At 37.0% G+C, this 27694-nt stretch overlaps 1 protein-coding gene across 6 annotated transcripts in view; it reads left to right on the forward strand.

The window, feature by feature from the left end:
- HELZ (helicase with zinc finger) overlaps positions 1 to 27694 on the forward strand; it is a 175380-nt gene that overhangs the window by 130543 nt on the left and 17143 nt on the right. For all 6 annotated transcript variants that reach the window (XM_008012026.3, XM_008012025.3, XM_008012033.3 and 3 more), the window contains 4 exons: positions 2308 to 2387; positions 7010 to 7580; positions 7963 to 8197; positions 9001 to 9517. In XM_008012026.3, coding sequence (XP_008010217.3) covers positions 2308 to 2387; positions 7010 to 7580; positions 7963 to 8197; positions 9001 to 9517 — 1403 coding nt within the window. The remainder of the gene's footprint in view (positions 1 to 2307; positions 2388 to 7009; positions 7581 to 7962; positions 8198 to 9000; positions 9518 to 27694) is intronic.

Below are 27694 nucleotides of genomic sequence, written 5' to 3' on the forward strand. Positions count from 1 at the left end.
ATGAATTTTGAAGTTCTATTATTAGAAGATGAATGTTTAGGATTGTGTGCTCTTGATTAATTAACTCATTTATCATTGTGGAATGACCTTCTTTGTCCCTGAAAATATTCTCTGGTTTGAGATCTACTTTGTGTAATATCAGTGTAGCCTCTTCAGCTTTCTCTTATCAAGTGATAGCATGGTGTGCGTGTGTGTGTGTGTGTGTGTGTGTGTGTGTGTGTATGTGTGTGTGTGTGTGTATGTGTATGTATATTTTTACCTTTTAATCTGTTTGTGTCTTTATATTTAATGTTTGTTTATTTTAGATAACATCTAGGTGGCTCTTGATTTTTTTAAATCTAATGTGACAATCTCTGCCTTTTAATTGGGGTGTTTAGACCGTTTACATTTAGTGTGATTGTTGATATAGTTAAATTTGATTCTATCATCTTGCTATTTGTTTTCAATTTGTCCAATTGATTTTTTCCCCTTTTATTCTGCCCTCTTCTGGATTGGGAGAGTATTTTTTTTTTTTTTAAATGACTCCTTTTTGTCTCCATTGGCCTAACAGTGACAACTCTTTGTTTTATTATTTTGCTAGTTGCTTTAGGGTTTATAGTATAAATCTTTAATCTTCACAGACTACTTTCCAATTTATATTTTACCACTGCATTTACAGTAAAGGAAGCTTAAAGTATGCTGTTTTTTCTCTCCTGGCCTGTATGCTATTGTTATCATGTATTTTACTTTTACATATAAGTCCTCAAAACATTATTGTTATCTTTGTTTAAACAGCCAAGTAAAAGAGTTTTAAATCATAAGAAAAATAATCTTAAGTATTTACCCATGTGTTACCATTTCTAGTAATTTTTCTTTCTGTATATTGATGTTTCCAGCTGATACAAGTTTTCTTCTGCCTGAAAGACTTTTAGTGCATTTCTTACAGTACAGGTCTGCTGATGATGAGTACTTTCAGCTTTTGTATGCCTGAACGTGTCTTTATTTTGCTTTCATTTTTAAAAGATGTTTTTGTAGGGTGGAGAATTCTTGGTTGGCAGTTTATATCATTTGGTACTTTAATGGTGGTGGTCTACCATTTTCTCACTTGCTTTTTTTCCAGTGAGAAATCTAATGCCATCGTTATCCTTGTTTTTCTGTATGTAACAAGTTTTTTTCTCCCTAGCTGCTTCATAGATTTTCTTTTTATATTGGTTTTATCAGTTTGATTATGACATGCCTTGATGTAGTTTTCTTCCTGTTTCTTGTGTTCAAGGTTTGTTGAGTTTCTCAGATCTCTGAGTTTATAGTTTTTATCAAGTTTGTAAAATTTTAACCTTTATATCTTTTCGGATTTTTTTTCTGTGTTGCCCCTACCACTGTTCTTCAGAGATTCTAATTACCCATATATTGGGACGCTTAAAGTTTTTGCACAGTTTATGGGTGCTACTTTTTAAAAAATTTTTTTCTCTCTGTTTCGTTTGGATAATTTCTATTCCTGTGCCTTCAAATTTGCCAGATTTTTCTTCTGTAGTGTCTATTCTGCTGGTAATTCCATTCAGTGTATTCTTCATCTCAGATACTGTAGTTTTCATTTCTTGAAGCTTAGTGGTAAGGTAATTCTGGAGTGATAATTCATTTTACAAAGTTCCAGTGGCGTTCCAAAAAGAATGTTTCTGAACAAGAACCTAAATCCAGGATTCCTTCAAGGAACTTAAACTATCCAGTGGTTAATTCTTTTGTAAATTAAAAGCATTTCCCATGTATGAATTGTCTATTATAACTGTGCTTTTTTAAAACCTTAATTTTGCCTCCTCTACCATTTATCACCCACTTATACTCAGTTTGAGATCTATTAATTTTAAACAGTATAACTACATTCCTTTCTGAATATCTTTATTACATTTAGATTCCTTTACTAAATTGGATTGAGGCGTTATTTAGATTTTCGCTTAATTGCATTTATAAGTGACCAAAGCATTGAACCTTTATAAATAGGCAAGAATGCCAAGGCCTTTAATACATCTAGTTTAAGCAAATGAGGCTGTAATTCCTGGAGACTGGGTAGTTTCCTTTGGGATTATTTGATGCTTTGAGGTTATTCCCTTATTAAGCTTTGTCTTGTCAATGAAGTTTGCTTCATTTATAAGTTTTCTTTCTTACAGAGAAACTATGACTGACCATTTAAGAACAAAACCCAAGTAGTCATACACTGATCATAATAAGTGAAAAGTGTTCAAAGTATTCTGCCTCTTTCTCTAATATTGGATAACCTTGGAAATGTCATATCCACTGGAGAAAACTTATAAGGATTTTAAAATATTTTCTTAGGTAAAAGTGATACAAATAATTCCGGACCTGAAATTACTAAGATTCGAACACCAGAGAAAAAGCCAACAGAACCAAAACAGGTATGCTGCTTAGTGACTGCATTGTTCTAGTGGATTTAGTCTGATTGGTCATCTTGGAATCTTGATGTTTTAAAGAAAAATACCTCCATTTGTACCCTTATCCTTTATGTTTATTTTTTCACAGGGATATAGTGAGCCATATTGCGCTCTCTTTCTTCATCTCTTCTTTGGCTGTGCTATTTCATGTATCAGTATACTTTTCTCAAATTCTGTTACTCAGTGATAAAGTTGAATTTAGAGATTTTCTATGATAAGGTAGTAAATGAAGACAGAGCTACAGGTGTGTTATTACAAGTGTGTCATTATCGTGAAGAAGGAAAACTTCTTCCTCGGAGACAGGAAGACTTTCTCAGGTCCCTCACCTTATTCTCTCATCATACCCACTAAGCCCTTAATTCTTTATCTGTCCATTCATCTATTTTCTCTGCTTCTGTGCTTATAAACTACTTAGAGAAAATCAAGTCACTGGTTGAATTAGCGCCACTGGAAGCTCTTGTTTTCTAATCTGAATGGAACCCTCAGGGCTCTCCTTCATTTCTTTCACACATATCTCACTTCCTTTGCCCAGTTGTCTCAGTGACTCTTCTCAAGCCTGATTACCTTCCACATTCTGTTACCCTATTGGATGGCTTGTCTCAGACTTACCTCATCAGGATTTTCTCTTGTTAATTTGTAACCTTAAATTTAGCACTTTTACCATAGCCCTGAGCACCCTTACTTCCTGATCACCAGTCTCAGAGGAAGAGTTCCTGTTAAGATTAATCTTTCCTCTGCCGGGCGTGGTGGCTCGCGCCTGTAATCCCAACACTTTGGGAGGCCACGGCGGGTGGATCACTAGGTCAGGAGATCAAGACTACCCTGGCTAACAAGGTGAAACCCCGTCTCTACTAAAATACAAAAAAATTAGTTGGGCATGGTGGCGGGCGCCTATAGTCCCAGCCACTAAGGAGGCTGAGGCAGGAGAATGGCGTGAGCCCGGGAGGCGGAGCTTGCAGTGAGCTGAGATCGCGCCAGCCTGGGCAACAGAGTGAGACTCTTTCTCAAAAAAAAAGATTAATCTCTCCTCTTCAAGTACCACATAGACCTTGTCCCTTCTCCTCATTTATCTTTCCATTCTTTCTAGTTGTTGGTTCTTCCCTGTTAGCCTATAGCATATTTAGATCTCTTTTAGCCTAAAGTAAGCAAATTACTTGATAGACTTTTTAAAAAAGATTTCTTTAACCTTCATCTCCTTTATAGCTACTACCTCATTTCTCCTTTCTTCCTCACCTGTTATTTGCTCTTTAACCCACAAAGTCTACATTTCACTGAAACTATTGTGCTCTTACCAACATACTTCAAATGTATTCTTACTTGGCTTTTCTTGGTATTAGGCACTATTTTCTACTTCTGTCTTTGACCATCTTGTTTCTTTTGTTTTCTTTGGCACATTTTTACTTTTCACAGTCTCTCTAACATGACCTCTTTTTTAAAAAGTTCCTGCTCAGCCTCCCCCAACATCTGTCTCTAGTCCTTAAGTTGGGATTTCCCAGAGTTCTGTCCTTATCCCATCTGTCTTGCATTCTCTGGTTTCTTACTATAAACCAGTCCGAACCATAATTTTAAGTACCCACTTCATGATACCGACTTCCAAATCTGTATCTCCAACCTCAGCCTAGTTTAATTTAAGCAGCTATTCTCTTTATTCATTTACTTATATCACATAAGCATCTCTTTACTCACAGCTTCTATATCTGGAAGGATTCAATACCTTCTGGAGGGGCTGCAGTACAAATGAGGCAGCCAAGGGAACCTCCTGATAGATAAGCGGGGGCTGCAGTGAAAGCAGAAGTGGTATGTGTTTGGGAAGTGGTGCAGAGAGAGAATGAGTGGCATGTCAAGCTGGTGCACCTGCACCAGCAGCACATATAGTCAGAGGCAACTTTGGGACGAAACCAATCACACGAGTCTTAGATGCTCTCAGAACAACTGAAGCCAAGATAGCTAAGTGTCTCTCATGTCCTCATTTTAAAATTTCTGTTAGAATTCTCTCTGTTAGAGAACTAGGCAACCTGAAAACATGTTTCGTTTTCTCTCCCACCCTGATGCTTTGTCTTGGGGCCCAGGAAAAATAAAAGAACTAGTCCTGGCTCCTTCGACTCAGTGCCTCCTCAGTATTAAGAGGAAAATGATAGAGGAGAATCTGATTCTGATAGTAGCAGATGCAGGCTTATTCAGCCCTTACCATCCTCTACCTTGCTTAGGGAGCCGATTATAGTATTATAGAGTAGCACAGTCCTGATCTAAATTTCTGAGACACAGACCTAGTTTCCTTTCTATGTCAAGGTCAGAAGTGATAGAGACAATTAAGATAGCAGCTTATTCATAAACAACCTTAACATCTGATTATGACCTCCCTCATGTGACCAGAGTATGCATATCAACAATATCTTCTGGAAAAAAAGTATATCCCAGGTGAATATAATTTTAGTCATTGAAAGGATGGAGATTTATGGAGGAAAATGTTTGTTAAGAAGAACCTTAACGAGGTTCTGAGACATCTGAAGAGCAGGCATTGCATACTTGGGAAGACTGAGATAGAATTGTCATGCTTCTCACTTCTCTTTCTAGATAATTTGTATATACTAAGTAATTTTAAGAGCCTAAAATTGGCCAAATTTAATGGCAATCCATTTGAGCTAGATGATTACAGATGAGGATGCAATTGGCACACAATTTGCATCGTGACCATTTGTTGCAACAGGTTGGTCACCAAATGTACCCCAACTGCAGTTCAAAAACAAGCTGCTTGTTCTGTTTTTGGTAGTGGTCAGTTCTATGTCTAATTTAAGAGCCTTGGGTGAGGCAAGCGTTCTGCAATCCTCAGTCACTAGCTCATCAGTGAAACTTATAAGGAGATCGATGTGCCAAATTTATTTACACTCCAAGCAATGCATGGAGTGTTTTGAGGGAGCTGGAAAAAGAAAATCGTCGCTTTCCATCTTATATTTTATTTTCCACATTATCATCACTTATGATCAAATTTACATTTCAGAAGGATGACAACACTCCCCAGCTTAAAAACCTTTTGTAGTTACCACAGTTTATGGAGTTAAAAACAGTTACTCAGAATTGAATAATTCAGGGTCTCATGTGATTGGGCTCTTGTAGTTTCCTCTGATGTTAAAAAGGGAAAACTAATATATAAACAAGTGAAGTTATAGCTCTGCGTACACAAAACTTCCCATGCTCTCCAAATCTGCCAGACTTTTCCTTTCTTCAACCTTTGCATAAACTGTTACCTTTACCTGGAATGTCCTTCCCTCCTCGGAATATTCCACCTCTTTTTATAAGATTCAACTCAAATGTCTTGACCTCTGTGAAACCTTCCTTAATTTTCTCAGGCACTACAGTTGCATCCTCTTACAGTACCTCTAGTGATATGTTTACATATTGTTATCTTCTACTGGACTCTAGGCCAGGGGTCAGCAACCTTCTTCTGTAAAAAGCCAGACAGTAAATCTTAGCCTTGGGGACCACATGGTGTCTGTTGCAGCTGCTGTGCTCTATTGTTACAATGCACAAGCAGCTAGACAATATGTAAACAAATGAATGTAGCTGTGTTCCAAGAAAACCTTATTTACAAAATCTGGTGAGCTGGAAATGGCATTGGAGTGGGGGCATGGTATATAGACCCCTGCACTAGGCTCTTGATGGGTAGGCTGTCTTATTATTGCCTGTTTAATTTCCAACACCAGGCACAGTGTATTGGTTGGCCACAATAAATGTTAAAGAAAGAATGTCAATATGTAATGGAAAAATTGACAACCAAACTAGTTATATACAAAAGTGGTATAGTACTTGTTTGTTCATTTCAAAGTTGTTTAAATTGAGATGCACCTTTTTATTAACATAGATATTTTTAAGGAAACAGATGTATAAAAACAATAAAATCAGTCTGGGTGCAGTGGCTCACGCCTGTAATCCTAGCACTTTGGGAGGCCGAGGCAGGCAGATCACCTGAAGTCAGGAGCTTGAGACCAGGCCTGGCCAACGTGGTGAAACTCCATCTCTACTAAAAATACAAAAATTAGTTGGGTGTCGTGGCTCATGCCTGTAATCCCAGCTACTTGGGAGGCTGAGGCAGGAGAATTGCTTGAATCCAAGAGTCAGAGATTGCAGTGAGCCACGATGGTGCCACTGCACTCCAGCCTGGGAGACAGAATGAGACTCTGTCTCCAAGAAAAAAAAAAAAAAAAAAAAAAAAAACCACCATAAAATCAGAAGGAAAACACATTTTAATGATTTATATCAGAATGAAATAAATGACCATCTTTCTAAGGAAGAAAGTGTGAAATTAAAAATAATGCCCTGAAAGGAATTAAAGTAGATATGCTGATAAAATGGCGGTACGTTTTCTTATGACTCACATTTAATATGCTGTTTTTTTCTGTGTCATCTTTTTAAATTTAAAAAAATTTTCCTTTATTTAATTGTGAGGAAGTAAATAATTGAGCACTCAGCTCTCCTGCTGGAAGATATCAATGTATCATATCCTTTAGATGTGTTAGGGTTGGGAAAAGGTGGAGAGCAACTGAATTAGAATCTTCTGCAGTTAAAAAAGGCTTCTTATTTTTTTCTAGGTTGATTTGGAATCAAATCCACAGAACAGAAGTCCTGAATCACGTCCTAGTGTTGTTTATCCCAGTACCAAATTTCCTCGCAAAGATAATCTCAACCCAAGACACATAAATCTTCCCCTTCCTGCTCCCCACGCACAGTATGCAATCCCTAATCGTCATTTTCATCCTCTTCCTCAGCTACCAAGACCACCCTTTCCAATTCCACAGCAGCACACCTTGTTAAATCAGCAGCAGAATAATTTGCCTGAACAAGCAAATCAGATGCCACCTCAGCCAAATCAGGTAGTCCAGCAGCAAAGTCAGTTGAATCAGCAGCCTCAGCAGCCACCTCCTCAGCTTTCTCCTGCATATCAGGCAGGACCCAACAATGCTTTTTTTAATAATGCAGTTGCTCATCGGCCACAGTCTCCTCCTGCAGAGGCTGTGATTTCGGAGCAGCAGCCCCCTCCCATGCTGCAAGAAGGCCACAGTCCTCTGAGAGCCATTACACAACCCGGCCCCATTCTTCCTTCGCATCTGAATAGCTTCATTGATGAGAACCCCCCAGGATTACCTATAGGGGAGGCTTTAGGTAAGTTCTATTATCGCCAGATGTGAAAATTCAGAGATTAGTTACTTAAAATGACATGGACTGTATGTACAGTATCATTTTGGGTTAAGATTGAATCATTTCTTCAAATAATGCTAGCAAAAACCCCCCGTTTAGTGTGATAATCAGAAATTAGTTCTAAATGCTGTATGATAGTATCCAGTGGATGTCAGGATCATCATTATGTAAGTCGTCATCATCACCATAACTGATTTCTGGCAAATTTAGAAAACATTTACTTCTTACTAAAACCAAATTTGTAGCTCTTTCTTTGTCTTTGTGGAGAAAATATGTTAGTAAAAACTTTAAATAATGAACTTGAAACCCCAAATTCTTAAAAAGTTTTTCACAAATATTTTTGCAGATCGTATACATGGGAGTGTCGCTCTGGAAACATTAAGACAGCAGCAGGCACGGTTCCAGCAATGGAGTGAGCATCATGCCTTTCTCAGTCAGGGCAGCGTTCCATACCCACACCATCACCATCCTCACCTCCAGCATCTTCCTCAGCCGCCCCTGGGATTACATCAGCCGCCAGTGCGGGCAGACTGGAAGCTCACCAGCAGTGCCGAAGATGAAGTGGAGACCACATACTCAAGGTATTCCAGCCGCCTGAAAATAGCCTCTGGAATGCGACCCCCTCACTGTTCTCTTTTTTGACTGTAGTCCTTTTAGCTTCAAGCTGGAATATTGCCTCAGAGAAATTGGATGCTGGCCTTCTAAGCACATGCTACACAGTCCTCTTGATTGGCTCTAACATACAGAAAACTCATTTAGAAGTAACTCTTGTACAAATTTAGGCATGGATGATCTACTATGGGTTGGAAATTAACTTGTTCCCTTGCTTTGTGGTCTTTTCTGCAGGAGAAACACCATCGCTGTGAGCAGGTTTTTTATTTAGTAGTAATACTTGCAAAGAATGAATAAAGACAGGAGTAAATTCATGGTTAAAAGCTAAAAATTATATCATTAATTATTTTTCTGGTGGCACAGAATTCTACATTCCCTATAATTCCAGCTGCATGTGAGTGTTTGGTCCTAACTGTAAGGTTGTTTTTATGGCCAGTGTCACATGAATGCTCTGAAGTGTTTCCTAATCCCTTCTGAACAAGGTCCACCATCATGGTTACCTTTTATAACTTCCAGTTGTCAAAGACATATAGAGACAAGGATATGTTTTTAATACAGTAGGAACAGAAAGAAATCAGGTAATTGAGCATATTTAATGTCTTCATCTCAGCATCTATTGAGTGCTAATGCTTACATCTGAGATGAATTAATGCCAGTTCTAGTTATTAGTACTATGATTTTGTTCGTTGAAAATACATGTGTAGTTGACTAAGCTTTCCTTAATGTGATGGAGCCTTTTGTTTTCTCCTCATATTTTATTGTTTTCCTGTAGGTTTCAAGACTTAATCAGAGAACTGTCTCATCGTGATCAAAGTGAAACACGGGAACTAGCTGAAATGCCACCACCTCAATCAAGACTTTTGCAATATAGACAAGTACAGACTAGAAGCCCACCAGCAGTCCCATCTCCCCCATCCAGTACAGACCACAGTAGCCACTTTTCTAACTTTAATGATAACAGCAGAGACATTGAAGTAGCCAGCAACCCAGCATTTCCGCAGCGCCTCCCACCCCAGATATTCAGCTCACCTTTCTCATTGCCATCTGAACACCTTGCCCCTCCTCCCTTGAAATACCTGGCACCTGATGGAGCATGGACTTTTGCTAACTTGCAACAGAATCACCTAATGGGGCCAGGTTTTCCCTATGGCCTACCTCCATTGCCTCACAGGCCACCGCAGAACCCTTTTGTACAAATACAGAATCATCAACATGCTATTGGTCAAGAGCCATTTCACCCATTGTCATCTCGAACAGTATCTTCTTCTTCGCTCCCTAGCTTAGAAGAGGTAAATGTCTTCTTATTTTCCTTTTGTTATTAGTTGATTGTGAAAAATATCAGTATTTATTGATTGATGATAGAAAGGCACAGATCTTATTGAATGTAATAGTGTATTAAACATAATCCTTTCTTGGGAATTATTTTAATCCTATTGTATTTCAGATTTTGTAAAATGGACACTACTGTTGAAACATGAAGCCCCTTAAAAGTCTTTTATTACTGTTTAAAGAAAATACTGAATATCTGAGGACTCTATTCAAGGAGCTTTGTCTTTTTTTAATCTGAGGAAGTGACTTTTAGTGATTCATCTTTTTGCTTTAAGTTACATGTGTTAATTATACATTTGTTAACAAGAGCTTTCCAAAGATGCTGGCTTTTCAGCCAGTGCCAGCTCTAAGTTCTGTGCTCCTTCTCCTGCCACTCAGCCTGGTGCTTTGTTAGACTGAGGTACTCTGATTCCCAAATATCAGAATTTGCAGATTTTTAACATAAAATTGACTGCTAAACTAAGCATTTTAAGGTAAACTGAATTTTATCTTAAAATACTTAGATATTTCTGCTGGGCACAGTGGCTCAGGCCTGTAATCCTAGCACTTTGGGAGGCCGGGGTGGGTGGATCATGAGGTCAGGAGATCGAGACCATCCTGGCTAACACAGTGAAACCCCATCTCTACTAAAAATAGGAAAAATTAGCCGGGCGTGGTGGCAGGTGCCTGTAGTCCCAGCTACTCGGGAGGCTGAGGCAGGAGAATGGCGTGAACCTGGGAGGCGGAGCTTGCAGTGAGCCAAGATGTGCCACTGCACGCCAGCCTGGGCGATAGAACGAGACTCTGCCTCAAAATAAAATAAAATAAAATAAAATACTTAGATATTTCTAAAGAGCATCTTCATGGACTTTTATTGCTATGAAAAACGTAGTAATTCCAGGTTATAAAACTTCCAAAGCAGTACCGTGTGGTGTAGGCTATAAAAATGTCTAGCTGATCCCATTAAATTTGCTGTGATTAAAGATAAGAATGTGTAAAGCTGGTCGTAGTCATATCAGACAGAGACATAAATCGGGATAAACATTTTTAATTTTTATATATGAAAAATACTTTTTTGATATTAGCTTCATTTTGGCAGTTTCAGAATGATATCTAAAGGCCATTAGAAATAATTGATTCACATTTTACAAGTTGTCTGCTACAGATGCTAATTAAAACTCAAGATTCATAGGGAAAACTGTATGTCTTGTTTGTAGGGATTTAGAGGCAGTCTCTTCAAATTGTCCCAGTATTCATTGATTGGTTCATTCTGCATAGCTGTCATTAAAACAACTTACTGCGATTTTAGGCTCTTAAAGTAAGTTAGAAGCATAATAAAGATGAATTGGTGTCTATCTACATATATGTATTGTCAGGATCTAGAATTTTGGAACCATACTTTACAAAAATTTGGTACACATCTGACAGTCTTTCAGATTATAATGAACAGTAGTTTTACAACTGAGCAGTAATGTAATTTTCAGTTAAGTGGTGTTTTAGCTATTTATAATAAAATTCACATAAAATTCACCATTTTAGCCATTTTAGATTGTACAGTTGGTGGATTTTAGTATATTCACAATGTTATACAGTCATCACTACTGTCTAATTCTAGGACATTTCATCACCCATAAAAGAAACCCCATAACTGTTAAGCAGTTACACCCCGATTTCCCCACTCTCAGTGTCTAGTAATCCCCAGTCTACTTTCTGTGTCTATGGAGACATTTCATAAAAATTGAATCATACATTATGTGGCCTTTTATATCTGGCTTTCGAAGTGCATCCACACTGTAACCTAGGAGTAGAGTTCTTGGGTGATGTAGTAAGTCTATGTTTAACCTTTTGAGGAACTGCAAACTGTGTTCTCTGTACATTTATATTCCCACAGCTGTGTATGAAGATTCCAATTTCTCTATATATTCACTTTGTAAAAAAATTATAACCATCCTAATGGGTGTGTAGTAGGATCTCATTGTAGTGTTTTTGTTTGTTTGTTTTTTGACACGGAGTCTTACTCTGTCACCCAGACTGGAACGCAGTGGCGCGATCTTGGCTCACTGCAACCTCCGCCTTCTAGGTTCAAGCAATTCTCTTGCTTCAGCCTCCTGAGTAGCTGGGACTACTGGCGCCCACCACCACACCCAGCTAATTTTATTTTATTTTATTTTATTTTTAATTTTTAGTAGAGACGGAGTTTCACGATATTGGCCAGGCTGGTCTCAAACTCCTGACCTCAGGTGATCCATCCTCAGCCTCCCAAAGTGCTGGGATTGCAGGCATGAGCCACTGCACCCAGCCCTCACTGTAGTTTTGATTTGCATTTCCGTAATTACTGATGATGTTGACATCTTTGCCTGTGCTTCTTGGTCATTTGTATCTTTTTTGGGGAGAAATGTCTATTCATATAAGAGTTTTAAAAATATATATTCTGGTACAGACTCTTAATCTCATATATGATTTGCAATTATTTCTCTCACTCTGTGGGTTGTCTTTTCACTTTCTTGATAGTGTCCTTTGATGCTAAACTACAATTTATCAGTTTTTTCTTTGGCTGCTTATGCTTTTGGTGTCATATCCAAGAAACCCTGGCCTAATCCAAGATCACAAAGATTTACTTTTACATTTCCTTTTTATAGTTTTATAGTTTTACCTCTTACACTTGGTTCTTAGTTCTTTGGTCCATTTTGAGTTAATTTTTGTATATTGTGTGAGGTGGGTATCAAATTCATTCTTTTGCATGTGGCCAGTTTTCTCAGCATTGTTTTTGTAAAGACTCTTCTTTCCCGCATTGAATAGTCTTGGCAACATTGTCAATGGGTTTATTGCTGGATTCTCCATTGTATTCCATTTATCTGTGTGTCTGTCTTTCTGCCAGTACCACACTGTGTGGTACACTGTAGTATTGTAGTAAATTTTGGAATTGGAAGTATGAGTCCTTATATTTTGTTCTTTTGGAAGATTGTTTTGTTTATTCTGGGTTCCTTGAATTTTCTCATGTGAAGTTTAGGATCAGCTTGCCAATTTCTGCAGAAAAAAAGCCAGCTGACATTTGAAGAAAGAACTGCTTTAAATCTGTAGATTAATTTGGGGAGTATTGCCACCTTAACAATATTAAGTCTTCGAGTACCTGAACATGGGACATCTTTCTGTTTGTTCAGGTCTCTTAAAATTTCTTTTGACAGTATTTTATAATTTTCCAAGTATAAGTCTTGCACTTCTTTTGTTAAATTTATTCCTAAGCCTTTTATTCTTTTTCATGCTATCATAAGTGGAATTGTTTTCTTAATTTCATTTTTGAATTGTTCATTGCTAGTGTTTAAAAACACGATGGTATATTGATAGTGTGTCTGCAATCTTGCTGAACTCTATTAACTAATAGATTTTTTTGTAGCTATCTTAGGTTTTTTTAATATGGAAGATAATGTCATCTACAAGTAAAAATAGTTTCATTCTTCCTTTCCAATCTGGATGCCTTTTATTTCTTCTTCTTGCTTAATTCTTGATTGTTTTTCTGGTTGCTGCAAGCTTTTACTTAGGTTTCTAGGTTCCTAAAAAATGGATTATTACAGCTTTTGCCAATTTTTTTCTGTTTTTATGGAGGACTGGACTTTGGAGTTTCTCACTCTGCCGTTCTCGCTGATATCACTTATGATGTTTTTATTTAACCTGCCAAACGAGTTCATAATATGAGGGGGAACTGTGTGCCAAAGTTTTTATAGGTTTTATGAAGTTTTGTACTTTACTAAATAATACTTCATATTGAATAATCTACTTTAGTCATTGATCTTTTTAAATGGGCCTTAATTTTGGAATTTTAAGTTTTTTGTACCTTGGTGTGCTTAATGTTTGATATTTCTGTTATCTCTGTGTATGTGTGTGAATAAGTACCTTTCATTGTCAGTGGGTTCTTAGAGTGAAATTTACTTTTGCAAAAATATTTGGTTAGTTTTATTTTGATGCATGAGATTCACAAATGAGTGATTCACTTACAACACTGAAAAATTTATTTGACAAAGATAATTGTTTTTAGCACATTGCAGATTTTCACATTTTCGGTGTATTAGGGTAACTTTAGTTTGTTCAAAATGCTTTTGCATGAATCATCTCACAAAGTGAATGATTGATGTGCTTGCTGTTTATTTCCAACCTTTTAAAATAATTTCTTTAACGTTAACAACAGAGAAAAAAGTCTTTTCCCTCCCACTATGGATTCTTTTATTCCCAGAAAACTTAGTAGATTAATCTTGTGGGATGATATCTGGATGTTAGTTAACAGTTCACTTAAATGGAGATGGTTGGTTACATTATGTTTCACTTGTTTTTTCTCTTTATAGTAATTTTGATTTTCTTGTGACAAATGAAATACATGGCCAGCACAGAAAATGTAGAAGTTAGAGAAATTATTTATAATTTCACTATACAAAGATACCTACTATAACGTTTAGCCTTTCCTAGCATTTATAGATGTGAATGTATGATCCATTAATGGAGGGAGATTATTTGTTGGGGAAACTTGAAACAATTGATCTCTGCCGTTCCTGCAATTGCTGTGCCCGCCTATATCATCACTGATTGGGATCTTGGTCCCATTCTGTAACATTTTTTGCTACTTATTCTCGTGTAGATAATTAAGGCTTAACTCCGTGGGTTTTCCTTCCCCACCTCAAATGCAGCAAAAGCCATAGTCCTTGGCTACTTGGCTAAGGCTGGACACTGTGGTCTGGCAGTACTGCCTGCATCCTTTCCCACTTCTGGTCCTTACAGGTATGATGGGATGAGGAGGACAACAAAGGGCAAAATGCCATCTCCTCCTGAGCCAGGCAGTAGACCATCCCTGATTGCCAATAGATTAATAAATTGCTCCAATTTGATTTTAAATGCCAGTGTAAGCTTGGGATTAGGGTTTACATTTTCTCCAGACGTTTAGCCAATTGTCTTCCTGTCTTTTTGAAATTATTACATTCTCACCAAATAGATGTCGCTTTCCAAATTCTTTGCAATAGCACTGTATCATACTTGCTCCAAGGGGTGGGGGTAGTGAAAAATGAAATGCAGAGAGAAACAACAGAAGTTAATTCTTGACCTCTGAGCTTCCAGAAGTTCAGTTTTTAGTAATTTTGGCATGATTCAGGATTTTTCAAAGGTAATTTTTATCTGTGTGGGATTTTTCACTTTGCATGATAATTTAATAATCTAACCTCTGAGTAAGATGCATTTCTTCATTACATATTGTGATCTATTTCTGGACTTTGTGTATTTCTTCATCTATAAGTTTCTGTACTAGAATTTTACTGTTTTAATTTTTGAGATTTTGTGGTGTTCTAACCCAGTAGTGTAAAGTTTCCCTTATTACTTTTTCCCTTCCAGTTGCTATATGTGGGGCATGGGGTGGATGGGGGAGGAGGGTCATTCTGTGGTTTTTCTACTAAAAAAACTTTAGAATAACTTCATGAACTCTTTCCTCCTCCTCTGTCCCACCTCTACACACCTTTCTTGGCTTTTTATTTGAATGACATTAAACCTGTAGCTTAAATTGAGGGAAGTTTTATCTTTACAAATACTTTAAACTTCTCGTTTAATTTATTTCCTTCTTTCCTCCCTCCCTTTTTCTGTCTTCTTTTTGTTGTTGTTGTTGTTGTTGTTTTTGGAGACAGAGTCTCGCTCTGTCACCCAGACTGCAGTGTAGTGGCACTGCTCTCTGGGCTCACTGCAAGCTCCGCCTCCTGGGTTCACACCATTCTCTTGCCTCAGCCTCCTGAGTAGCTGGGACTACAGGCGCCCACCACCACGCCTGGCTAATTTTTTTGTATTTTTAGTAGAGACGGGGTTTCACCATGTTAGCCAGGATGGTCTCGATCTCCTGACCTCATGATCCGCCTGCCTCGGCCTCCCAGAGTGTTGGGATTACAGGCATGAGCCACCGCGCCTGGCCTCTCTCTTCTTTCTCTCTCTCTCTTATTTTTTGAATGTTCCTCTTCAAAAATCTGTAGGATCTTCATTTAAATCTTGAGTATTTCCAATAATCTTAGAATGGTTTGTTTTGTTTTTGTTATTAATGGGACCTTTTTTTTCCATTATACTTTTCAGTCATTTTATCTTCAGGGACAAATTCTCAAAATGATTATGTAAGCAGTGCTGATACTGGTGCAAAGGAAAGCTTTTGCCATTTAAGATATGCTTCACTGTGGAGTAGTTTGATTAAAAGTACTCATAAGGAATAAATAGAAAATCCTTTTTGAAAGCATCTTTGTAAAAGTCTGAGTTGGCTTGTGAAATGGCTCATTTTTGTGTTGTGGTGGTGATATTGTAATGGCTTTCTGATAAAAATGGAATGCTAGTAGGTCACTCATTTTGATCAGCTTTCAGTAAATTGACATTTACTTACATCATCTTAGAGATGATATACATGTTTCGATGATGTGTCTGCTTTGAACTATTTCTTGTTCTGTGTGTTGGCTTTTCAACAAAGACGCTTTGAGCCATTTTCATTTTTTCTTTCAAACAACTCTAGATTTGAAGTTAGTTGATAATTTTAGTTTCAATATACTGTTGTCTAATCATCGTGACTCCCCCAAGTTCTCTTTTATAGAGGAAGGTATTATTCAGATGTATCTTGAAGATTATAATCTTGGTTGATTATTGCCTATTGTCACTTTAGAAATAGATGGTGATAACTTATGACTTGTGTTGTATAACCAGGTAGAAATATTGCTGTCTTCTCTGACCTAGCTTCTCAGAGAGATCATTAATGTATGATATCTAATAAACCATCTAACAGTGATCAGCAAATTAATAAATTAGGCCTCTATTCATGCTTAAATTATCAAAGCTAATCATTTAAATGAGATGTTCTATTTTAATTAAAATTTCTGGCACCGTCGTTAATGAGACTTAGAATTTCCACTAGTGTATTTAGCTCTTACTTGGTGATTAGCTTTGATAGCATAATTATAAATAGAGCCCTTATTAATTAAGTTGCTGACCTTTCCCCAGTTATCTATTTATATACACACAGGTGAAATGGCTTGGTAATGTCATATATTAGAGGTGTGTCTTATAAGACAATGGTAAGCAAATTAGGAGTTTTTACTTAAACTAAAACTATCTTTAACAGTAAAAATTTATACATGAGTTTTGTAGTTTAGTTTTTTCCTTCTTTCTTAGATTTCATGTATTAAATGGCTTTTGAAATGTTAGCATTACATTTTAATATTTGGAAAGAAATATTAGCAGAATTTGAAAATTATGATTATATGTGTAGTACCATAACGATTTCACAGTAAAACATGAAGCATATTTATAAACGCACAATCATATATGGAGTTGATACTGAACCCAGAATCTCTTTAAGAATCTCTCTGGCAGGGTAAATGGGCCTTTAAACAATATTAATGAAATTATTTAAGACCTGAGGACTCTAAAATTAAACCTGAGCATCAGTCATTGGTAGGGTTGCTGTCTGAAAATAAAGGAACAATCTGATTGGCTGGAGATGTACGTAGAAGGAATACTCACCTCCTGAAACAGAACTGGGTGAAAGCAATAGGAAACAAAGTCAAGAAAGAAGGAAAGAAAATAGGAGATAAGAATAGAAATAAGAATGAATAAGAAATGAGAAAAGAAAGGAAGGAAAGTATGTTTAAACAGCCTAGGGGCCCACAAAACTACAGTGTTGATGGAGATGTAAAGGGATTTCTCTGTCAGAAATATTTTTCTTTTGCAGACTACAGATGTGTTTCTAAAATTTTGGTTTGGGGGCCTTTGTCTTTCAACTTACTGTATAGGAAGTACCCTCTGGCAGAGGAAAAAAGAGGACATTTTTAACTTGTTGCCCAGAATGCGTTTCATTGCAGTCAGTTAGCATGTCCTGTAGTTTTCTGAATTTAAATCACATAAATAGGCTTGGATTTGTCATCACACTTGGAATATTTTAGTGAGTCTATCAAATTGTTGATGGTTGTTAAAGATGATAGATATTTGTACATTTTTATTTTTATTTTTTGAGATGGAGTCTCACTCTGTCACCCAGGCTGGAGTGCAGTGGTGTAGTCGCAGCTCACTGTAACCTCTGTCTCCCAGGTTCAAGCAATTCTCCTGTGTCAGCCTCCCAAGTAGCTGGGATTAGAGGCGCCCACCACCACGCCCAGGTAATTTTTCTATTTTTTTTTTAGTAGAGATGGGATTTCACCACGTTGGCCAGGCTGGTCTCGAACTCCTGACCTGAGGTGATCTGCCCACCTTGGCCTCCCAAAGAACTGGGATTACAGGTATGAGCCACCGCGCCTGGCTTTGTTTGGACATTTTTAATTAAAAGTTAAAATATATTCTCATTGAAAAAGACTTTGATTTATCAAAGACTTCAAATCTTGTAACTTTGGAACTAGTCAGGCCTTAAAGATCATTTAACTCCCCCCTTTTAAAAGGAAACTGAGGCACAAAGATATTATAGGACTTGTAACTTAAGCAGTTATTAACTCAAGGGAGTGGAGACTCCTGACAGTCCCATGCAGTTTCTGAAGCATCACACTGCTCTTCAGAGCTCTGTTCCATGAGTAAGGTTTATTCTTAGAAAATGAGAAATGATTGCAATCACACAGAACTAGATGTGGGGAAAAGCAAGATTATGTTCTTGTGAAGAATTCAATCTTCAGTTGTGTAAAATTTGCCTTTTCTTTTTTCTGGGTGGTGGGGAGAAAGGGAACTAGTTCATTTTAGAATTCTTGATTTCTTGAAATCTATCCAGTTGTAGCTGCTAAATGTTTGACTGCTCAAATGATTAATTTAGAGATTTCAAATATCAGAAATGTACTTAATTTCTCCACATTCTGTAAGAATAAACACACTTTCCAGCATTACATTTTTTCCAAAAGGTGTAAAATTTAGTTGTAGTAATTACGAATCTTCAGAGAAAATGCAAATAGTTATGGGTCAAAGAGTAAACTTTTACTGCAAACTATTTTATTTCCTATCCACCCCAACATTTGCTCATTGTAAGAGCTGTTGTGCTCTCTAATTGTTAACTTCACTGTTTCATATTCAAGAAGAGTAAACAAGAGTCAGATAGATTCAAGGTAGCTCCAAATGTCACAGCAGTAAATCTGACATTTTTCTCTGAGATGTAATATTGTGTTCATTCTAGTATCCCTTCTATGACCTTGTGTATGGATGTATAGGAAAATAGTATTGCTTAGTAGGAAAATACTATTTGTAAATTCTAAATGCCCTTGCCTCTGAGATGCTTCAAATGGCTTTTTTTTTCTTTTAGACCCAAATTGATTTTGGTGCACTGTGTTGCAAAGTCACATTTATTTCAGTATATGGGCATACTTTGTTTTATTGTACTTTGCTTTATTGCATTTCACAGGTACTATATTTTTTATAAACTGAAGGTTGATGGTAACCCCATATTGAGCAAGTCTAGAAGCGCCATTTTCCCGACAGCATGTGCTCACTTTGTGCCTCTGTATCACATTTTGACAATTCTCACAGTATTTTAAACTTTTTCATTATTTCTTTTTCTGTTGCGATCAGTGATCTTTGATGTTACTATTGTAATTGTTTTTGGGCAATCAGTGTTATGTGTATTCTGACTGCTCCATCGACTTGCTGCTCCCCATCACTCAGTCTCCTTGGGCCTCCCTATTCCCTGAGACACAACAGTATTGAAATCAGGCCAGTTAACAACCCTACCACGGCCTCTATTTAAGTAAAAGGACAAGTTGTGTGTCTCTCACTTGAAATCAAAAACTAGAAATTGTTAAGCTTAGTGAGAATGGCATGTCAAAATCTAAGATTGACCAAAAGCTAGGCCTCTTATAACAGTTAGCCAAGGTGGGAATGCAAAGGAAAAGTTCTTGAAGGAAATTAAAAGTGCTACTTTAGTGAATATATGGATGATAAGAATGTAATGAAAAAGCCTTATGGCTGATGTGGAGAAAGTTTGAGTGGTCTGGTTAGAAGATCAAACCAGCCAGAACATTCCCTTAAGCAAAGCCTAATCCAGAGCAAGGCCCTCACTCTCTTCAATTCTGTGAAGGCCGAGATAAATGAAGAAGCTGGAGAAGACAAGTTGGAAGCTAGCAGAGGTTGGTTCATGAGGTTTAAGGAAAGAAGCCATCCCCATAACATAAAAGTGCAAGATGAAACAGCAAGTGCTAATATAGAAGTTGCAGCAAGTTACCCAGAAGATCTAGCTAAGATCATTGATGAAGATGGCTATACCAAACAACAGATTTTCTGTGTAGACAAAACAGCCTTTTATTGGAAGAAGATGCCATCTAGGACTTTCTTAGGGAGTGAGGAAGAAGTCAATACCTGGCTTCAAAGCTTCAAGGAACAGGCTGACTCTCTTGTTAGGAACTAATGCAGCTGGTGACTTTAAGTTGAAACCAGTACCAGTTTACCATTCCAAAAATCCTAAGGCTTTGAAGAATGATGCTGAATCTACGCTGCCTGTGCTCTATAAATGGAACAATAAAGCCTGGATGACAGCGTATCCATTTGACAGCGTGGCTTACCAATGTTTAAAACCCACTTATTGAGACCTACTGCTTTGCTCGTAGGAGAGAGGGGGATTTTTTTTTTTTTAAAGATTCCTTTCAAAATGTTACTGCTCAATGACAATGCAGTTGGCCACCCAAGAACTCTGATGGAGCTGTACAAGGACATGAATGTTGTTTTCATGCCTGCTAACACATCTATTCTGCAGCCCATGGATCAATTAGTAATTTTGACTTTCATGTCTTATTATTTTAAGAAATACATTTTGTAAGGCTATAGCTGCTACAGATAGTGATTCCTCTGATGGATCTGGGCAAAGTCAATTAAAAACCTTCTGGAAAGGATTCACCATTCTAGATGCCATTAATGATTCTCTGGCTAAAAAATTTAAGAACAAAAAATATATACTGTATTGCTAAAAAATGCTTTCTTGTTGCGATTCTTGGGAAGAGATCAAAATATCAATATGTACAGGAGTTTGGAAGAAGTTGATTCCATCACCATGAATGACTTTGAGGGGTTCAAGACGTCAGTGGAGGAAGTAACTTGCAGATGTGGTGGAAATAGCATGAGAACTAGAATTAGAAGTGGAGCCTGAAGATATGACTAACTTGCTGTAATCTTATGATCGAGCTTGGATAGATGAGGAATTTCTTCCCTTTTTTTTTGAAGAGAAGGGTCTTGCTTTATCACCCAGACTGGAGTGCAGTGGTGTAATCATGACTCACTGCAGCCTTGATCTCCTGGACCCCAGTAGTCCTCCTACCTCAACCTCCTGAGTATCTGGGGCTACAGGCACATACCACCATGCCTGGCTAATTTTTTTGTTTTTCTGTTTTTGTTTTTTTGTTTGTTTGTTTTGTTTTGTTTTTGGTGTGTGTTTGTTTGTGTCTCACTATGTTACCCAGGCTGGACTTGAACTCCTGGCCTCAAGTGATCCTCCCGCCTTGGCCTCCCAAAGTTTTGGGATTACAGGCGTGAACCACTGAGCCCAGTGAGGACTTTCTTGTTATGGATAAGCAAAGAAAGTGGTTTTTTGAGATGGAATCTACTCCTGGGAAGATGCTGTGAACATTGCTGAAATGACAACAAAGGATTTCAAAGGATTTAGAATATTCTATAAACTTAGTTGATAAAATACTGGCAGGATTTAAGAGGATTGACTCCCATTTTGAAAGAAGTTCTGTGAGTAAAATACCATCAAACAAGTTTGTGTGCTATAAGGAAATCTTTTGTGAAAAGAAAAGTCAACTTATGCAGCAAACTTTATTATTGTCTTATTTTAAGAAATTGCCACAGCCACCCCAGCCTTCAGCAACCACCACCCTGGTCAGTCAGCAGTGTCAACATCAAGGCAAGACCTTCTACCAGCAAAAAGATTACAACTTGCTGAAGGTTCATATAAGTGTTAGCATTTTTTAGCAATACAGTATATATTTTTTGTTCTTAAATGTTTTAGCCAGAGAATCACAAGCAATACATTATTTTAAGATTAAGGCATATACATTTAAAAAAAAAAAAGTCTAAAGAAACAGTGTCTCACTATGTTGCACAGGCTGGAGTGCAGTGGCTATTCATGGGTGCGATCATAGCTCATTTAAGCCTCAAGTGATCCTCCCTCTTCAGCCTCCCAAGTAACTGGGCCTACAGGCGTGTGCCACCATGCCTGCCTTTATATGTTGTGTTTTTTAAAACATACAATGCTATTGCACACTTAATAGATTATATAGTATAGTATAAATATAATTTTTACATGCACTGGAAAACTGGAAAATTCATGTGACTCATATTATTGCAGTATTAGCTTTATTGCAGTGGTTTGGAACCAAACCTTCATTATTTCTAAGGTATGCCTGTATCTCTCTCTCTCTCTCTTTTTTTTTTTTTTTTAAAGACAGGGTCTCCCTCTGTCACCCAGGCTGGCATTGCAGTGTATGATCTCAGCTCACTGCAACCTCCGCCTTCCAGGCTCAAGTGATCCTCCCACCTCAGCCTGCCAAGTAGCTGGGACTACAGGTGCATGCCACCACACCCAGCTAATTTTTGTATTTTTTGATGGAGACAGGGTTTCCCTACGTCACCCAGCTGGTCTCGAGCTCTTGAACTTAAGCAGTCTGCCCACCTCGGCCTCCAAAAGTGCTGGAACTACAGGCTGTTTCCAGCTTTTATCTTAGGTTCAGTGGAGTACGCACACAGGTTTGTTATATGGGTAAATTGCATGTTGCGGGAGTTTGATCTGTATCTTTCTTTTAAGGAAAACAATAAAACCTAGCAGTCTACTAGAGTTTTGGAAACTAAGATACATTTTTGCTTCTGTCATTATGATTGAATTTTATAAGGCTAAAGTGACGTTAAAATTACTTTTAAAATTATATGAAAATAATGCGATTTATTTTTTTAAAGTTTTAAAAATAATATAAAATAAATAGTGAAGGACGTCATAGTTACCTAGAGGCAAGAGGTGGTTGTGGCTTGTGGTGTCAGTGGAAATGGTAAGAAATAAATTCAGAATCTACCTTGCAGGTAGAACCTAGAGGAATTCTTGATGGATAGGTTATGATTAGAAATGAAATAAGATTTAAAATTGAATTCTTCAGCCCTGGTAGGCTCATTTTGACTGACCAGGAACTCCTGTGGCAAGGCGCTGCCTTAGTGAACAGTACAGACACAGAACATTCCCATCGCCACAGGAAATTGTTTTTGGACAGCATTGCTGTAGAGAAGGACTCATATCCTTCAACTGTGAAATTGTCTATTATTATTCATCTTTTTTGGATAATTTTCTAGCATTATTTTTCTCCATGTCTCACTTTCTGAAACTTCTTTTGATAAGATGTTGGGCCTCCTAGGTTCTCCAAATCTTTATTTCCTGTCATACTTTGTTACCTTTGTACTTTTTCTTACTTTCAGGAAGATTTCCTTGATTTTATCTACAAGCACTTCTGTTGCATTTAATATTTGAGCCCTCAGGTTTTAAACTCACACGAGTTCTTTATTCTGAGCTTTTTCCTTTTTCGTGACATCTTGTTTTCCAAGTGCTGTGCCTTTTCTGAGAACACCAATTAGAGGGTTTGTTGTTTTGTTTTCAATTTTTAATAAGAACTAAAACAATGTTCTAAAATATTTTTAAAATATCACTATTGTTTCTTTCTGGGCCTCCCTTTTTTCAACTTATTTATCTGGGACCATCTTTTATGCTGGAGAGCTTCCCTAAAAGTCTGGTAATCCTTGATTATCTTTTTTTTATGAGACAGAGTTTTGCTCTGTCGCCCAGGCGGGAGTACAGTGGCACAATCTTGGCTCACTGCAACCTCTGCTCCCTGGGTTCAAGCAATTCTCTTGCCTCAACCTCCCAAGTAGCTGGGATTACAGTCACCTGCCACCACTCCCGGCTAATTCTTGTATTTTTAGTAGAGATCAGGTTTCACCATGTTGACCAGGCTGGTCTCAAACTCCTGACCTCAGTTGATCCGCCTCCTAAAGTGCTGGGATTACAGGCGTGAGCCACCGCGCCCGGCCGCTTGATTATCTTTCACTAAAAAGCAACTTGGGAGTTTTGTGTATATCACAGGATGTATTGCCTGGCAGGCCTTTCGCTGGGGACTTTTTAGTGCTTGAATCCATGTGGAGGACTTCGTTTTTCCTGGATTTTTGCTCGTCTGTCTCCTTATCTTTTTGTCTGTATTGTAGGTACCTGGCTGGCTGTGTCCGACTAGTTGTGGGGAGGAGTATAATATGAGTCCAGCTGTTTCCTGTATAGTCTTTCATTTACCCCCCAATTTTATCCCTTCATCTTCCTTTCATTTTATATTAGTTGGCATTTCTCAGGCACAAGCCTCTGTGGAATTCTGCTAGGTGAATTGTTTCCCTTCTTGGGTGGTAGCTGTAATTTCATTCTTCTTCCACAGACACCATTCCTCCATCCAGTCTCCATGTATTCTGGAAATGTGTCCTCTATTGATGACCAGTCTCATGGTCTTGATTGTTGTATATCTTTTATGTTCATTTATTATTATTTTAGTGGAGTCTTGGGCCAGTAGCTACCATTAACTGGGAATCATGCTTTTATAAAATGATTTTATAGTTTATCAAGTGCTTTTCAATAGATTACATCACATGAACCCATAGATATGAACCCACAGATATTACTGTTGTAAACTACAGTTTATTCATCACACGTTATCTGGCTTGTTAATAAATGGATTATTTTTAATCTTATAGTGATAGTCCTCTCCTTGCACCATCCTAGTTTTTTCTCTCTAGGGAACTGTATGTATCTAGCAAACTGTAGCATATTGCTTTAAGCAGAAAATAATTTGAGGGGGAGCTAAATTGAAATAAGTTAGTAGACCCTAAGTGTTCTATAATCAAGGATTTCTTCCTCAAATCTTGGGGAAATTAAATAGATTAGTTTTAAGTAAATGAAGAAAAAAATGGAGCTTATTAAGTCTCATAAGAGTGTTCATGACATGGAAAGATATCTATGATATTTCAATGAAAAATTACCAGGCAGTATGTAATGTCTCATTTTAAATTATATGTTTAAAGATGTAGCTAATATCCAGTTTTCCCACTTTAGCTATGTTAAGTTGATCACTGTGTTTCAGTGATCAGATGATGTCATTCTGATCTATTGATTTTTAAATTTCCCAGCAACCTTTCAGATTTTAGCAGCTGTCGATGGTAGTTGCTTAGATCTGTTGTTTCATTAGATACGGCAAAATGATTATTTAAAACTTCCTTGAATTTCTTTTTTATTTATTTTTCTTTTATAAAGGAGAACTTTTCCTCATTGAATATTTAATTACTACCTAAAATATAGTCTATATAGAAAGGGCAGGATAAATGTTTAATCCTTGCCCTTTATTAGTCAATTTTCAGAGTAATGAATTGAGGCCTTAGCAGGCCTCAGGATGATCATTGAGGCTTTTTTCCCCCCTTCTTTTTGTACTTTGAATATCATTATTTGATATCATTATGTATTTGAGTTTTTACTTTATTGTAGTCATTATACATTTTGACACCTTGTCCCCCATCTTTGACCAATGGAAGCTTCTTTATTAGAAATATTAGAAATGTTTTACATTGAGTGAAAATGGAAATACAGCCTGTCCTAATTTGTGTGATGCAGCTCAAGCTGTGTCAGAGGGAAATTTATAGCTTATATTAGAATTTAAATTTGTAGCTTATATTAGAATTTAATAAAAGCTTATATTAGAAAGAAGTAAGATCTCAGATCAGTAATCAAAACTTTTACCCCAAGAAATTAGAAAAAGAAGAGCAAAATACATTCAAATCAAGAAGAGGGAAGGGAATTTCAAAGATGAGAAGAGAATTTAATCAATTCAAAACAGAAAAGCAATAAAGGAAAATCGGTAAAACCCAGTTAGTTTTTCAAAAAGATTAGTAAAATTGATAAACCTTTAGCAAGATTGACAAAGACAAAAAGAGGATGCAAACTACCTATATTAGGAAGGAGACTAGGTCACTACAGACCCAGTAGACATTGAAAGGATGGTAATAAGGGAGCACTACAAACAACTCTGTGCACATACATTCAGCAACGTATATAAAATGAACCACTTCCTTAAAAACTCCCCGAAGATGAAATAGATGGCATATGGATAGTCTTGTAACTGTTAAAGAAATTGAATTTGTAATTAAAACCTTCCAAAAAAGACATCTCTAGGCCCAAATGGTTTTAGCATGGAATTCCTCCAAAAATATGAAGAAGAAAACCACCAACTTACACAGTCTTTTCCAGAGAATAGAACACTTCTCGATTTATTGTGTATGGCCAGCATTACTCTGATACCAAAACTAGATAAAGGCAGTACAAAAAGAGAAAACCACAGATCCACTTCCGTGAATATCAATGTAAGCATCCTCAGCAAGACATTAGCCATTTGAATTTAGCAATATATGAAAAGAATAATGTACTATGACCATGGGGGGCTTATCTCTAGAATGCAAGTCTGGCGTGGTATTTGAAAATAAATTAATGTAATACACCGTACTAACAATCTAAAGAGAAAAATTACACAATCATATCAGTAGACATAGGAGAGAAACCACATGCATTTGACAGAATGCACTGTCCACTGATGATGAAACTCTTGGTGAACTAGAAATGGAAAGGAACTTCTTCACCCTGTTAAAGGGCATCTATAACAATCCTGCAGCTACCATCATACTTAATAGTGAGAGATTTAATGCTTCTAAGATTAGGAATAAAGCAAGACATTTGCTCTCAACATTCGTCTTCAACACTGTGCTGAAAGTCTTGGCCCCTGCAATAAGGCAAGAAAATAAATGGCATTAGGGATTGGGAAGGAAGAAATGAAGCTGTCTCCATTCACAGATGACATGGTTGTCAGTATAGAAAAAGCCCAAAGAATCTCCCAATTCCTTGGGAGATTCCTGTAACTAATGTGAATTTAGCAAGGTCACAAGATACAAGGTCAACACACAAAAATCAATCTATCTATCTGTGTCTCTCTCTCTCATATATATATATATATAATCTCCAATATATCTAATTTGAAAAGCATTAAAAAATTTTCCAGTTTCGGTTTTGCTTTTCTGACATTAAAAATTGATCATATTCATAACATAGTTTGAAATTGAATTTCATATTTTATGTACACATCTCTGTCAATAGCTATAGATAAGTTATACAATACTTCACTGGAGCCTGCTGTGCATGTCAACTGAGTGATTACTTTGGATTTCAGTTTGGAAGATACAAATGATACACATTTTCTATAAAGTTTAATTGAATATTGTCTCTTATATCAGCCTTCCATTTCTTTCTGAGTTTTAGTTTTCTTCCTTTAAGCTTTCTGGTTCATATGTCTATTCATTGTGAAAAGGTTTTTGTTTATACTACTGGTTTGTGTATGTCCATTATTTAATGAAAAGGGGCTTATAAAGTTAACGCGTGAAATTCACGAGAGTATATTGAGTGTTGTGTGTCACCAGGAGACTTGGTTATCATAACCTGCTCTTTCTGAGCCCATACCCAACGTTAGTTTTGTACTTTGGTATTCACATATGAAAACTTTAGAAGGTAATCCCCTGAAGATTGTGACTAAACACTCAGGGGATAGTCATAAAAAGAAATACTACATTTCAATTTTAAGAGCTAATTGTCTTCATTACAAACCTCAATTAAAAAAAAAAAAGATGCACTGCACAGCCATTGTGATCCAGGGTTGTCAGGCATAGAGCACGCCGTGCAGTTTAGAAAGGTTACTTATTCCACTCACTACCGTAATTTAATGCCTTAGACAAAGAAATTTCAAATGTGCTGATTACATTCCTAGTCGACACTAAATTAATTTGGATGGTTAATATTCTAGAAAACCAAATCAAATTCATAATGATTTGAGCATTGAAAACAATTGCCTTTAAAGCAGAGTAAAATTAAACATGAATTGAGATACTATGCTTAGAAACAGATCTATAAAATTTTATGAAAAAAGAAATTAATTAGATGGCAACACTACCTCTTGCCTTCCTCCATTCAATAGCTAAGACTTTGGAAATGGAGGCACTCAAAACTTAATAGTGAGAGAAGTGTTCTCCTCCCCACTTTCCTGCCTCTCTGCACAAGGGCAGCCAGTCCGGACCCATTTTCTTCCCTAGTTTACATC

Source organism: Chlorocebus sabaeus, chromosome 16 (genome assembly GCF_047675955.1).
Source record: "Chlorocebus sabaeus isolate Y175 chromosome 16, mChlSab1.0.hap1, whole genome shotgun sequence".
Taxonomy (NCBI): Eukaryota; Metazoa; Chordata; class Mammalia; order Primates; family Cercopithecidae; genus Chlorocebus; species Chlorocebus sabaeus.